Source organism: Solanum lycopersicum, chromosome 7, assembly GCF_036512215.1.
Source record: "Solanum lycopersicum chromosome 7, SLM_r2.1".
In the NCBI taxonomy this organism is placed as follows: domain Eukaryota; kingdom Viridiplantae; phylum Streptophyta; class Magnoliopsida; order Solanales; family Solanaceae; genus Solanum; species Solanum lycopersicum.
In genome coordinates this window covers 68,353,103-68,368,738 of record NC_090806.1, presented here as the reverse complement: position 1 = coordinate 68,368,738, position 15,636 = coordinate 68,353,103, and the positions used below count along the sequence as shown (strand labels likewise).

General features: G+C 37.1%; 1 protein-coding gene and 1 pseudogene across 2 annotated transcripts; one reads left to right on the top strand and one right to left on the bottom strand.

Annotated features, from left to right (window-relative positions):
* Positions 1-290: 290 nt before the first annotated feature.
* LOC101247141 (trafficking protein particle complex II-specific subunit 130 homolog) lies at positions 291-15,077 on the bottom strand. Of its 2 annotated transcripts, none has more exons than XM_004244152.5 (21): positions 14,812-15,077; positions 13,760-13,989; positions 12,413-12,594; positions 11,571-11,754; positions 11,073-11,163; positions 9,570-9,730; positions 7,462-7,551; positions 7,072-7,233; positions 6,730-6,791; positions 6,490-6,580; positions 5,654-5,817; positions 4,720-4,918; positions 3,921-4,466; positions 3,618-3,830; positions 2,983-3,370; positions 2,792-2,888; positions 2,607-2,691; positions 2,044-2,233; positions 1,341-1,639; positions 847-937; positions 291-753 (listed from the first exon to the last, which is right to left on the bottom strand). In XM_004244152.5, the coding sequence occupies exons 1-21, from the start codon at positions 14,873-14,875 to the stop codon at positions 578-580; spliced, it is 3,765 nt and encodes a 1,254-aa protein (XP_004244200.2). In that variant the 5' UTR covers positions 14,876-15,077; the 3' UTR covers positions 291-577. The 2 variants fall into 2 exon arrangements, with proteins under 2 accessions (XP_004244200.2, XP_010324353.2); XM_010326051.4 differs by having other exon boundaries at positions 1,341-1,636.
* LOC112941904 (uncharacterized) lies at positions 9,887-10,841 on the top strand (annotated as a pseudogene).
* Positions 15,078-15,636: the final 559 nt, after the last annotated feature.

Sequence of the window (15,636 nt, the reverse complement as noted above, 5' to 3'; positions counted from 1 at the left end):
AGAGAAGTTGCCTAAAAACGTCCTTCTATTATTTAACATTTTCTTGGTCATATGCAATTCATTTTTATATTTTAAATAATTTTCCATGAGTTTTTCAAAGATCCAGGCCTGCGCCTGCTAAAGGTAAAGTTTCGAGAGACGAAGATCACCTAGATATACGAAATTAGACTATTATATTTGATTCTCGTACGATGAAGTTGTGAAAGTTTGGTCAATTAGTGATCTTCAATATGATGATGACTGGAAAATCATCTAAGCTCAACCAAAAGGATCAACAAGGAGCACAAAAATAACCAACAAAATATATGCCAATAATCACTTAAAACTCTTTAATTCATTTATCTCCCCCGACTACTAATGTTCCGTTTACAAATAATTTCTCTCTCAGAATCTCATCTATTGTACAAGCAAAACTGTTCTCTGTACATTAGGTCTACATCTTTGACACTAAAAAAAACTCGCTTCCTTTAGAAAAGAGAATACATATTGTACAAGCACTGGCAAGACCCAAGTTAAACCATCCATGTGAAGCTCATCATGCTTTTAATGAGAAAGGAGGAAAGGATGACCAAAGGTTTCAGGGTGGTATGCAGAAAGAAGAACTTAAAGCTGGAGGGAAGACGCACACCAAATGTGGACTAGGAGGATTGCAACAAATATTGGCCTTATCAACATTTGGCAATCCCAATTGAGGAGGACGAACGTATCCAGCAACTAGCGGCAAGCATAATACTGAAATAGTTATTCTCGATCCTGTCACAGTACACAACAAGTATGAGTACCTGCAGAGCACACAGTAATACAAGTTGAAAGTCAAAACAATGAAACAAAATGACTTGAAGAAACCTTGTTCTGTAGAGAGTATGACATGTCCCCTTTTCCTCCCAGCAATCATCCAGTGATCTGAATTTGCATGGACCTCGTATAGAACATCATCCTTGAAAGAGAAACAAAAAAGTAGGCACTTGTCATCTAAAGGAAGTCTTTTGTCCCATTTTGACATATATGGTATCACAAGTTAGTTTTACATGATGTGAGAAATTTACAAGAATAACCAGATCAAAAAGATATACATGTGCAGCAGCAGCAGCCAAGATTCGATTATGAATTTTACATGACTTCCTATGTTTCACAATTTCAATAGAAAATAATAAGATTCCTGACGGGTCTAAAGTAGATGACGAGAAACTCGAATCCAGTAAGTTACCCAGATGATTGATTAGAAGGAAAAAGGAAAATTCAACAGTAAAAACAGCTCCGCACTAATGAAAAGTTGAGAAAGGATCGATAAACTTTGTTACAGAAATTGCCAAAGAGGATTGCAGATCATCAGTACTTACATTGTTTTCAGAAGCTGCATTTTCCTCCAAACTCTTTAACCTTTCAACTCTCCATCTCATGCTAACAAGCTGTCCTACTTGAAGATCAGTTGAAGAAAGAGGTAGAAAACCGACTGCAAAGCAAGGGTCAAGCACAGGTCTCTGTAAAAGAAGAGAGCTCTTGAAAATCAGACTCTGAGTCGATCCATCATGTCCACTTGGTTCCTCAGCATTGGGGTCATGGGCACCAGCAGCTCTATTTCCCAAAATACCAAATCTAATATTTAAAATGCTCTCAGGACACTGGATCTCAGCTTCTTCTAAGCAAACAACAAAAGGAAAAGGCAAGAGTGAAACCTAGTGTCTTGAAATATCATAAGTTGCTACTTAAAATAGTTCGATATGTTTCAAGACTTCGAAAAAGGTATGTAGCATGCATTTTCCTCCCCCGTGTAATTCAATTTAATCCCTATCAACTGTCCACAAAGAAATATCCTTAGTAGACTCCAGAAGATATTTCCTCTTATTTTCTGCTTTTGGTCGATAGCTAATCAGAAGCATGCAGGGAAAAAAATGCTGTCCAAGATTTCCCCAGTATTGCAGAAAGTGTAGTGGATGATATGCAATAATTAGGCTCCCTACAATCGGTATCAGTACATAACAGAGGACAAAAACTATTGACTGTCGAGTCTGTGACTAAGAGGGAAAATATAACAGGGCATACCTTCTATTGGTGCACTTGCCAGGCATACACTGAAGAGAATCCCAGCTCTAGATTTCGGAGAGATCACTAAGGGGAAGAATCCAGATATTGGCTTTTTATCACCATTTCCAGTGTGAGCAAAGCCTTCTTGAAGATCAAGCCAAGAGTCATAGATGGTCAATGTAGCTTGGACTTGTGATTGCAGTATCACCTAGACAAAGCAGGAAACAGTAACAATGAGAGTTAGCATTAATGAAAGTCATCAATTTCTCGATTCTGAAATGACGCAATTCCGTAAAACACAGAACTACAGACATCAGAGACAACCGTCTGCATTTCTGGCAACAGCGATCCCGACACAAAGGATGCAAATTCAGATGGCTTCTTGCATCTCCTATGACTTTTCTTCTCTTTGTCACTTATTTTTCTTCTCTATTTCTATTACATACTCCTGACATCCAAAATACTTATAAATAACCAACTGATCAACAGAGAAAATGACTTCTCTAGCCTGTAACTGCTCACCCCCACGCCCCATCCACCCAAAAAGTCACCACCAAACATTAGTGGCAGAAAAAGATTACCTGCAAAAGCAATTTTCCATCAGCGCTTTTGTCCGTAACTCGTGTACTTACAGAGAAGGGGTCAGTGAAGTGCACAGCAATTGTCCTGCAAAGAAGTTAGATTCCAGACTAGTCTTACTGACAAGAATATGCATAAAAATGTGCCAAAAATTAGAAGTAGGAAATGAAAAGTGGGGAAGGTTAACCTTTCAAATATTTGGTTCCGTGACACCCCAAATTCAAGTTTCAAAGCTATTGTTCTCAGTCCCTCCACTAGGTTCTGTCTCTGCGGAGCAACTGCACCTGATAGGTAAAACAGGTGTTTAGGAAGTGAAAAAACAGATTTATGGAGCTGTGACTATGCTGTTTAAACCACCACTAGTTTATTAATCATCACCTGCAGGAGCACCTTTAGGAAGTTCATCACTGGTTGCACGCACAGGAATCCACAAAACAGAAGTTATGTTGCTTGCCCAATCAGGCAGCTCAATATTTCCATCATGAAGAGACATTTGTTTAACTTCGGGAGTAGCTGCGGAACTGTCATCATCTTTAAAACCTTCAGAATGGTCTAACTCATCTGTGCGCCCAATTACGTGCCTCTCAATTTCAATATTATGAGATTTTTCAATAGTCAACCCAGGACCAGTGTCTATGTGCAGAATTGCACCCTTGAGAGAGTAACTAATTGGCTTCACAATTATTCCAACCCACTGAGGTTCATTCATCAATAAAGCAGATGAAACAGCAGCAGTAAGATCAACCAGAGACCTTGGCTTGAACACCTTTCAAAAAAGTTCAAGAAATATAGAAGGCCTTTCAGATAATCATTTTGAGAAAGATCATTTTTCTTTTTGAGAAAGATTTCAGATAATCAGTCTGTATAATAAATTGTAGAGCATTAGCATACAAAAGAATCAATAAGAATATTTGAGGATAGAAACGAAGGATGGCACTCTTCCTTGTGGAATACACATCCCAGCCTTCACAATTCATTTTTTCGTCTCTCCACTTATATAAAAGATCCTTTACCTTTAAGATTGGCCTTGTTGGCTTCTCATAACTCATAAAATCATCACTATCTGCAGGAGCACCCTTTGAAAAGCTGTGAGATCTAAAACTTAGTAAACCAATTTTCCCTGTAAGAACCCCCAAAACATAAGAACCGGGTCTCTGCGGAGGTAAATTGATCATGATTGTATTCCTTCCAGGCTTTAATATCGTCTCACCGGATCTTTTTATTGCCTGAGAAAAAGCTCATAAAAGCTTATTGCACTAGAAGATGCAGTTTCTAAAAACTACTTGAGGAGATGCTATAGAGAGTAAACAGAATACCTTAATACCCTCATCGGTATTAGTTGTGGCTGTGAGAGTTAGACTAAGTGATTCTAGAGTAATGTCATCAGGAAATCCACTCCATACAACGACGGAGAGCGTACCAGGATCTCCATCACAAAGCTGCAGTGGTGGTCCAGGATTGCCAGAAAATGTTATCAGTGAGGACACATCTAGAGGCACGGTGTTCTCCATCTCACTATGAGCAAGACGAACCACTTCAGACTGAAATGCTTGACGTTCCTTGCTGGAGAACAATCCTTTATCCAATGAGAGCAATCTTACACATGAAGATAGATAGCCAGCTTGATCACCAAGTTCCTTTTGGCACTCAGCTAAATTGGGAAGGACCTCAGCTAAAAGATTCTGCCATCCTTCACCAGAATAAAGAGCACAAACCTTTTCATACAATTTTGCAGCAAGATCATAATTTCTGTTTTTATGGAACACAGCTGCAATTTCACCATCAAGTACAACTCCATGCCTCTTCCACCATGAACGATGATAGTTGTTGGCAGCTCCTTTTGACAGCTCCAGGTATTTTTGCTGAGATTAAAACTGATTAGAATTGCATAAAGAATGAAGAATATAAAACAAAACATGACTCTACATAAATACAAAGGATTATCTGCTGCTGAATAATGCATGTCAAGGTGTCCAATTCACAAGCAATTAAATAAAATATATGCAGAACTCCAATTAGTGGTATCATGCCTATTCACAAGTAGTATACAGAACTGTATTCCAAGAACCATTACTATTCAAAGGTACGCATATAGCCCTGAGAGAAGATAGGAACCTCAAATTCCTGGACAGAAGACAATGATTTCCACAGTTCTGCATCAGAAATTGTACTCCGCAAAGCATGTTCAGCAGCAACACAAATTTCTGAAAGCCTCAAAGGTCGGCTCATTGAGCTCTCAAAGTTTCCAGGAGAAGAGTTAGTTCTTGACATTGATATCGACTGTGATTTTGCTGGTGAAGACGTTGAACCTGAGCTGTCACCAGATGACGACAAAGTAAGATCTCAGCCTTTGAGGTTACAACAGAACATATGAAAATGTGAAGTCTCTTAGGGAAACTAACACCAATGTTCTAATCTAATTTTAGATTTTTTACTATATGGCTTCAGGAAAACATCCTTTAGTCAAAAGAGTTGTAAGAAATAGATGAAAATGACACGAGACATCCCTTTTTATGTACCCTGCTTTCTCTTAATGATTTTCTAAGGAGATAATTCTTGGACTAAAAGAATATTTTACACTCATGTAAGCCATAGTCTTTGTCCATGCATCCATCTAATTACACCTTGAAGGGGGCCTTGAACAATCAACTAAAACAGTCTATCCAGCTTTATAACCTCCAGTAATTCACTTAAATTGGCACAGGCATGTTTATAAGTAGCATTATTGTTCACCTTACTGATTGTTCCAACAATATGTTGTTGTTTATGAAAAAAGAGCAACTTTCAATTGCACAATAGTGATAAGTGAAGCCGAAACGTATTGAGTCAAGAATGTAAATAGGAGTTGTAAGCTTGTCGCTCCCTATACAAGTAATATAGGAAATCATCGAACTTCTTACACGAGAAAGTATCGAACTTCTAAAATTCCCAAAACATGGCAACTGATAATCTAAAAACAGCCCAATCACCCAACCTTTGCCTTGTTAAGTATGGATGCACTTAATTAAAAAATACAAATAAAGCATTCATCTTAATCAATCTTCATTACCCATCAATTGCATTTGGATGTCCATCAAACATTTCAAACACATTCCCAGCTGAAATAGAAGCTCTTTTGCGATTTGCTTCTCGCAAAAGTACAGATGGTTCTAGAGGCAAAGGCTTCCTCTGAATACCAAAATGCTTAACCCGCAGACTTTCTTCAAACATCATCTGCAAAGAAAATGTGGCCAATGGTTTCAAAAGGCATTTCAATTGTAAACATAAATGCAAATAATGTCAAAGCGGATATTGGGCCCATTATTGCTGGCTTAAGCAGACCTTTAAATTTGAAACGTGCCAAGGATGGCATGATTAATATGGGGCGCAGGTATGCAAGAGAAACTCAAATGTTAGTCAGTCTATTGTAAAAGTATTCACCTTGCCAATGGCACCATTAACTTATATTGGAGGTCAGAACATGGAAATTTTATCTCTTCTACTTGCAGCTCAAGTAATATTAGCTATTTGGGTACATCAACGATTTGCCAAACCTCTGCTTTTTTAGTTGTTTAATATTCAGTTTGCATATGTCAGTGGGTTGCCTATATGCTACATATTCCTTCGTAAGTTTTTCTCTTACCCAACAGGATAATTCCTAACTGATCTTTCAAAAGTCTGAAGGTTGATGAGAAAGGAAGAATTTTACTTTACAAACCACAAGCCCTTTCATACGCATCTACTCATTAACTTTAGCAATCACCAATCTTAAAATTTTCAGCTAGGTAATTGCTCTAGGAGAAAATCAGTTCTTCTCGTGCATTCTCCACACCCCAAAAGAATGGTATACTTTTAGATGGGCATGTCTTTCTGGTTTATCTTCAATGACCAGGAGTAAAAACACACCTTTTCTTTCACAAGCACCTCAGATGAAGCATCGGAAGGAAGAGAAGGCCAAACCCCTGGCTTAGGCCAAGGCAGCATGCTAAGTGAAGCACTGCAAAAACAAATGAAATATACATGAGCTTTCAGTAAATTAAACAGCCTTTATAGTATGACTTGGATTACTCTCCTGTAAGATAGTTGGTTCAGAAAAATGCCCCAATACAAGAAAAGGGTGTTGTCAAGAGCAAACAGTGTGAGTACCTGTTCACAGGACTTCTTTCAATATGTAATCCATAACCAATTAAATATGCCAGCCGCATGAACTGCCAGAACCATAACAAGCTTCAACGGAAGGCAGAGAGTAATTTTTTATAAATAAAAGCTAAAGGAACAAAAATGGAATCCAGAATCAAAATTATTTGAAAATTTGAGCAAAATGACAGCCCTATAAGCTAAATACACGTGAGCAGCATTCCAAAACTCATCAGAAAACAAATTACTCTGAACAACAGAAGCATTTCAAAATCATCAGAACAACAAATTACTTTTAAGGTTAGTCTTCAGAGAACATCAGACGATACTTCTTAGTATAGATTAGTTTACCTTAGTACGACATAAAGAATAAAGGTCCCCCTGAACCCGGTAAAACTCTTTTTCAATGTCAGAAGCCACTTGTCCATCTTTGTATTGAGAAGCAGTTGCAGTGATTAAAGCCAAGGAAGCGGTTATAACCCATACTTCACGCGTACAGAAGGGCAATTTACTCTGAACAACAGAAGCACATATGAAAAATCAATTTATCAACTACACCTCAATCCCACTAGATAGACCAATAAGAATCATTAAAATAAACATTCCACTCCATTTGGATAAGTTGCCTTTTAGAGCAAATGATTGAATGAAAACTAAAAAAAGAGAATATAAAATAATAAAAAAGGATTCAATCCTCACAGACGATAGAAATGATGAAGCAGGTAAAAGAGAACTCATTACCTCATGAAGGGCCAATGCCTTTGAAAAGCTAATAATAAATGAATGCCCCCTTGATGCTACTTCAAATGGTCGAGTCAGCTTAAAGAGAAGCTGCAGGTATTAATGGAAAAATAAATCTTGAGTAACCATCATCAGAAAAATGCTTGAGATCAATTAAGTGCTCCAATGGTCGGAACAGCTTAAAGAGAAGCTGCAGGTATTAATGGAAAAATAAATCTTGAGTAAACATCATCAAAATAATGCTTTAGATAATTTAAGTGCTAGGAGAAGTGATCATCTATATTATTCCCTTTCAATTTTTTTTTATTGTTTGTAAGGGTGGAGGTGGATGTGTGGGCATACTAGGAGACTATGTTGGTCGGACTCCTCAAAAATGTCACTGGGTGCGCATCGGATCCTCCAAAAGTAGTGCATCTTTTAAGGAACCGATATTGGTGCAGCTGCAAATTTGAAGAGTCTGAGTAACATATCTAGGAGAGATAAAATTAGGAAGGAAGATATCTAGGACAACGTAGGAATGACCTCTGTGGCAGATAAAATAAGAGAAGTGACACTAAGATGATTTAGGCGAGTGAAGAGGAACAGTGTAGATGCCTCAGTGAGGAGGTGTGAGAGGTTGGCAAGGGCGGGCATCATGAGAGGTAGAGGCAGGCTGAAGAAGTGTTTGGGGGAGGTGATTAGACAGGATATGACGCATCTTTAGCTTCCAGAGGACGTGATCTTAGATAAGAGGGTTTGAAGATCACGCATTAGAGTAGAAGGTCAGTTGGCAGTCTAGTGTTCTTTCACTTTTCTGTGGAATAGGATTAGTGGTAGAACTTGGACCTTCTGCATTTAAACAGAACTTGGACCATCTTTTCAAAGGTACAGATGAAAAATGACGACATCCAAGAATTGATGGTACCTCATATTCAGAACTTATTCTCATCAGATATCTGAGAAGTCCTATATTTTTCGAGCTACACATTTAATAAATTAATACCAGGATCATGGCATTATTTTTTGAGAAAGTTAACATTCAGGATCATGGCATTATGCTGCACATGAAAGTAGAACGAGGTAGCTACAGCAACAGAAACAACCAGTACTACAAAAATGAGATAGTACGGTGTACATAGAATGATGTAGCTTACTAAGGAGACCTTAGATAGGAGAGGGAAGAGGTTGCGGACTAGGATAGAAGGTTAGTAGGCAGTTGAGCGGTGTCTCGCTCTTCAGTGGGAATAGGCTTGGTGGTAGCCTAGAGCACCGTGTATGTTATCGTATTAACTTCTTCATGTAGTTTCTTGTTTTTTGATATTTGTTACCATATGATGGTACTATTCTTTTGTGTATTTTTTGTATTGCTTTCCATAGTAGTTACCATGTTTTTTTCTTCATCGTCATATTTCCTCGATAATAACTATTTTGATTGATGCACTTGAGCCAAGGTTCTTCGAAAACAATCTCTCTACCTCCATGACTTAGGGGAAAGGTTTGCATACACTAGACCCTCCCTAGACCCCACTTGTGAGATTACACTGGGCTTGTTGTTGTTTTCAACCACAAATAATCTGAATCTTTTCAGCAATACAAACAGCAACATACACGTAGACTCTCGAAAAAACTAATTACTAGAAGAGGTTGCGAAAAAGAACTTGTTGTACTCATCCAGTTAAAAGCCATTAAGGATCCTCAATATTACGATAGTTCTCATAGATCGTAGAGGAGAGCATTATATGGGTGGCACAAGGTAGACCATTGAAGTAACAAAAGATCTTATAACAGATAAATCTATCCAAGATTGAAGTGATAAATTCCCTAGCAAGTTAATCAACTGAACTTCCTCCTCATTTTTAATGATCATCTTTGAGAATGCACATTATGCTAGAGTTACGAATGCAACTATCACAGTGCCAAAAAGACCTATATGTTGGAGCATTACTAGAAATTACACTTGAGTTCCTTTCACCTTTTGCTGTGGGCAACTTTTTTGGCATGTCCCATAAGAGAAAGAAGGATGATGAATGCAAAGGAGCAGTGCAGTAATTTTCCTCCGACTGAATAAGAAAAGATTTATATCTTATCCAAAACTAGCCTAAATTAATCATAGGTCTTGTCATACTCACATTTGATTGGCAGGCAAATAGATACTGCCTGAAGTCAAATTCCCTAAAAGAATCATCTTGAACAATCTGGTTAAGTGCTTTTTTTCCTGGGTTAAGCAATGCAGCCTGATCGTCGCCGCTGTCCATTCCTCCAAAGTCCCTCTGTTTCCCAGTCATATTCACTAATCAATAGTGACATATAAAGATCGGGTCAGTTATCAGGTTTAGCATCTTCATAACCAGAACACAACAGACAATTTGAGCAAATCAAGTTAGCCTAAATAGTACACTGCAAAGCATAATAGATATCATCACAGAATTCACAGTGGTTTCTCATGTTACAATCAAGAAAGAAAAGCCATCAATGATCTCACGCCATCAAATTATATGGATTTAGCAATGTATTTTCACGCCAAATTTTATAGTACAAAGTACTACTATAAATCAGAATGCTCATCAATCAAAATAGTATTTACTGTCAAAAGAAGTGCTGGAATGGAATTGATTGTGATATATTAAGGTTTAGCTGCAAGCATCTTGGGTCCAATGACTTATGAAGAGCATTAGGAGTGTAGAAGATGATGCAAATTCACATATACGTAGGTTTGACAAATGCCATAGCCATAGAAATATAGAAAACCCTAAAGAGATATTTGAGGATTCCTAAATTATGGTATTTCTTATGGAAATAGAATCTCTTGATCAGGCAGCACTGGCGACGTCTCCGGCATAAATGCAAGGAGGATGTATAGCTAAAATAGGATCTTGTGGAACAGGATTTTATTCCGCAAGCGGTTCAATGCAAACTAAGAAATTTCTAACAAAAGGTTGAAACTCGCTGATAGGGAAGGAGAGAAAAACAAAGCAATGCCAAGAGCTCCGTCAATCTGTTGTTCATTGATAGACAAAGCTCTCTCTTTATCATCTATTGCCAGATGCAACATCCTTTTTCCTTCTCGCGAACCACAGGAGCAAAGCTCATTTTCCTTTCAGGGTAAAGCAGCGCATAAAAAGGGGCTGGCCCGTCAGTCCGGTTCCTTCTATTTCAGACTTTTATGGAAAAAAGTATCTCTTTATGACTTCCCTATTGGAAGTAGGGGAAACAAGTCCCATCAGTGGTATATCAAGCTCATTGTCTACTCCCGGCCCTCCTCCCTCCACCCCTGTCCATTCCACCTACCGGCCCCACCACCGCTCCCCACCCCACCTCATCCCACCCACATAATGTTTTTCTGGATTCCATATAAATGCTCTTGCACAATATTTCTTTGCTTACCAAACACTAGAAAATAAGTAAGAAAATCCATTCATTTTCCACAAAGTATTTTCTAGGAGAACATTTTCCTTCATACCAAGAAACCTGGTAGCATGACAAGAAAGGAGGAAAACTAGTAAAGATGGCTAAGTAAAGAGGTCAACAGCAAACAAGAAAAGTGAGTATGTTTTCAGCAATAAATTTAAACAATTAACATTAATCCATCATGAAGATGAAGAGGAAAATAAAAAGAGTCAACCATTAAGCACCTGTTTCCAAGTAGCAGAGTTCTAGCTCGTCATATTCACGTAATGCATCTTCATGGAGATGAGCAATCTCAAACATAAAAGCCAGACTCTCCTGTTAAATGATAAAAAAAATGTTAGTGAAAGTCCAGAACATGGATCCTCTCGATAAAATCTAACTCTAAGCAAATAATGCAAATAGTTTGAGGCAACTCTACATAAGCATAATATAATCGCTTGGATATCTAAAGCTAACCTACTAACTGATGTAAAGCATAAAGCAAACTCATTACTACCAAGACGATCAAATGATCTTCTATAGATAATATATCACACTAAAATGCCTTTCCAAACTGGAGTTATTATTTACTAATCTCTGAAATCACGTGCAGATTGTTAAACAAAGGAACTTTTCTATATTCGTGAATCCAGGCACAAGCATGATAGCATCTGACAATCCTGCTTATGATGAAGAAAAAATTTAGGATCACACTGAAAATATTGTTGTTGCGGTAGTATTACCTTCAAAATGAAGAAGTTACAGAAGTTCCACACAGGCATGAAACGCTGTTCACTGAGCTTTCGTATTTCTTCTTCATAAAACTGAATGCGCCTATCAAGTGTATTTCTGATGCATTCCATGATCTTGGCTTCCAAGTCGTCCCAGAAATTTGTATCAGGCCCATGAAAGTCTAATTTGCAACATCTATACAAAGCATATATCCAAATAGGTTAGAGAGGGAACTTATTTGGGGAGTTGAGATCCAGGTTATTTGTAAAAGGAAGAACAAAAATATTGGCTGGGTAACACTTCTGTCTCCTCTCAAGGCAATTCAATCTCTCTGACTTCACGTAATTTTAACATGTTATTTAACCAGATGCTTTAACTGGATGACTACCATAGAGATGTGAAGAAAATACTAATGTAACTCAAGACAGATAACCGAAAAGACCACAAGCAGTGAAAGTTGACTGTATGGCAACCTGTTAAAGGAAAGGTAGCTTAGTGACAAAATCCATGAGAGGAAGAATGGCAATTATCTATTAGCCTTTTCATTAGAAACACTACATAACCGTCCTTCATGATGATTTTTAGAAAGTAGATGCACTAATGGTTTTTATTGACTGGAAGAAGTAAGAACTAAGATTGAGATGTGGAGTACATTTCTATACCTCTCACAAGATGCACTAATGGTTTCTGTAAGTATATAAAATATTTTTCTGATATTTCCCATTTAGTCAACTTATTTGTAAAGAGAGAAAATTCAGGACTTGCAAAACAATTTTTGAGATGCATGGGTGGCACTGAATCAGCACACTTGTTAATTGCATCAGAACTCATACAATTTGTAGCAGGGGAACACCTTTCTCTCTTCTTGGAGCTAAAATCAACTTCAAGTTTAGCATATACTTTTTTTGCCATCTTGGTGGACTGATCATTGTGAGCTGCTGCTTTAGACACAAACACGATGAACCATTCCCGTTCATCATTTTGAACTATTAACTTTAGGCGTGGCTTGAGAATAGTTTTGAACTCATCAAGATCCTAAAAAGGAAAAAGAATCATCAAGTTCTACAGTATACAAACAAAAAACTATCTTCAAAAGCAAAAGTAAAAATAAATATTGGATGTTAATTAAGCAGTTTAAGCTAGAAGAGGCTGTCAAAGAAACTTGAGTTATCAAAAATAAAACTCAAAGGACCATCAAAAGTTGGAAGCACCAAGGTGAAAGCATGTCAGGGGTGTTCCTTAACTGCCAATTATTACCTCACTGAAGAGGCCAAAGATTTTTAGCAAAACTGGAACTTCTTGTCTACTTCAATTCCTTTTACAACAGATGAGTGCTGAAATATAAGCAGCAACCTTAAATGTAAGATCATGTTATCTGCCACCACTGGAGAAATATCCAAGAAAATGAGTTTGAATGGGTCACTACACTAACTCAGTTCATGGGTATAACCAAGTAGAGGCCTCCTCCTTACTAACTACACATATAATTTGTCTGATTCTATTATTTCCCTTGATATGCCCTACTTTCTTTGTTTTCTCCATACAGATGCAACTTGGCAAAAAATACCTCCATTTCAGCCACCAACCATATATGAGTTAAGTCCTCTCGAAACAGAATATAAGCTAACAACGGTAGCTCCACTTGCCCCTTTAAGTTTTAATCATAATATTCCTAATTCCACTATTCAGTCTCTTGGTTCAAAGAATAAGTCCACGTAAATATGACAAGGGATACTTTTTTTTTTTGATGAAGTAAATATGACAAGGGATACTTGAAAGTACTGAAAAGATATTGGGACAACTCTATTCATGAAGATTTATGCCGATGGGATGAAATAATGTAGTGTTTTTTGTCTCCGTTATGATATGAACCTAAAGACCTCATGGTTCTCCCCTGATCATTATTTCACACCATTGGATGCATTATCATTTAAAATACTTGAAATGTATAATACAATTGCACAGATTAAGCTAAGTACATATTTTCTTTACTTGTCCTTTTTTATAGGAAAGATAAGTCATGTTATTTTCTCTATAAACATCTTTCACTGTTCAGTTGCAATACACACCATCATCTCTCCAAATTCTAAACAACTGCATCTTTTATAGTAACAACAACAACCCACTCAAGGCTATTATATATTGAACAACAATGCCAAGATAGAAAATTCAACTTTAAAAAGTCAAGTATGCTTTCTACCTCACAAGAGACAAGAACCACAGTGGCGTATGGCTCTCGGAACCAAAATAATGATTGCTCTTGAGGAAATCGACTACGAAGTCTTGAATCTGTGGTCAATATGTATTCAGCTGGCAGTTCATCCACAAGCACAGGATTGCGGGTCTTGTTATTTAGAAAAGCTCTCTTGAATGGCAAATGGTCTTCAAACCCTTTCTTTACAAGAGGCCATAAATCACTGACATCTTCAACTGCAAAGTAATTTATTGGAAAAATGAAGTGGAGCAACTTACAAGATGATGCACAAAAAACAAAAAAAATTTACAAGACTCACAAGTCATAGAAGCTCACGGAGCTCCAAATTAAGGTTTATACTCTAGAAGACTAGTAGAAGCAAAAAAGGGCACAAGATATTAGTAGTAACATATCTCCCCTTCAAAAGAAAAGGAGAGAGGTGACTTATTCAAGTACAGGTACCATATTTTGATAGTGTACAGACTTACGACCCATAGCTGTATCACATCATTCATATACATGCATTTCCAATCAACTACCACTCAATCACAAGCTTATTCCATTCTGCTATATAAATTCTCTTAATCCATTTAGCCAATTTCATTTCGATATTAAATAACTTGTGTTTTAAGGTAAACTGGGAGTTGTCTAAGACTAGATGTTCCCTAAATCTCACTCAACATGGAGTCTACCCTAAAAAACACTGGACCTAATATTAACTGTAACTACAAAACAATGCAGTAATCCAAAACTACTTAGTATCACCAATTTAGATCCTTCCAATCCATTGTGTTCCGCTATTATTTAAGTTTATATTAATTTCAATAGATTAATCAAGTTCTGCAATATTGGCTATCTATATCTGACATATAACTAACTAGTAAGCATTTCAAAATGATCCAAAACTAGGAGACACTGATCCATCACGTTGCTGATATAGTTGAAACGGCAGTAGCCGGTGCTACCGCCAGTCATTGCAAAACAACAATTCAAATTACTACTACTACGATTAAGCTAGGGTTTGTATGAAATAGAAATGAGTGATGAGATTTGTTTACCGGCAATGACGACGTGATCGCAAGTAGTTTTAATACTTTGAAACTGAGCTAAGAAGTTCGCCATTACCGATCTGCAGAAAACATGTGTTGAACTGAGATCGGCAATTCCCGGAGACGAAGATCCTCTTTACGATTCGTTTCTGATTGATAATTCAGGCGAACGGAACAAAAAAAACTAAAAAAGGGGCTAAAGTTGAGATTTCTGTGTATCAGTGAAAATTTTAACTGCTCACTGAACACTGATTTGCTCTCCATCTTCCATTTCCACTCTGTTTTTACCTTGTTTGGATAATGTGGCTATTGTTTAAACTTTTTCCTCTACTCTTTTGGACAATGTGGCTATTCTTTAAACTTTTTCCTCCACTCTTTTTGTCCATTTGGTTATTGTTTAAACTTTTTCTTATTTACTCTTTTGGACAATTTGGCTATTCTTTAAACTTTTTTCCTCCACTCTTCTTTTGTATCCAATTTGGGTCATTTGGCTAATAGTATAATTGGCTAAAATATGTGATGAATTTGAATGGCCTTTGATTTTCTAGTAATTAATAATGAATTGGATGAGTGTTCATTGTAATTTTGAATGAACTAGGTTAAATGCTTTTATTGGATTACTAAGCTAGTAAAAACCAATTGCGTGTTTTTGATACGAAGAAAAATATTTTTCCAATTTTTGTTTGATTGGATTAATTTTTCTTAAATTTAAGGAAAATAGTTTTTCTACATAAAGTATGAGAAAATATTTTTTAGAACTTTCTTTCGGCGTCACCAGTCACCACTCAACTCAAATTTCAGATCCAATCTTGACCCATGACTCAACTCCCAAGT

Excerpts from the sequence above, each read along its gene's own strand:
- LOC101247141 (XM_004244152.5), bottom strand. The coding sequence starts at position 14,875 with ATGGCGAACTTCTTAGCTCAGTTTCAAAGTATTAAAACTACTTGCGAT. Across the intron at positions 12,595-13,759 it reads TGGTTCTTGTCTCTTGTGAG|GATCTTGATGAGTTCAAAAC; the intron begins GTAGAAAGCATA and ends TTTCCTTTTTAG. Across the intron at positions 2,234-2,606 it reads ATGGAAAATTGCTTTTGCAG|GTGATACTGCAATCACAAGT; the intron begins GTAATCTTTTTC and ends TGCTTTGTCTAG.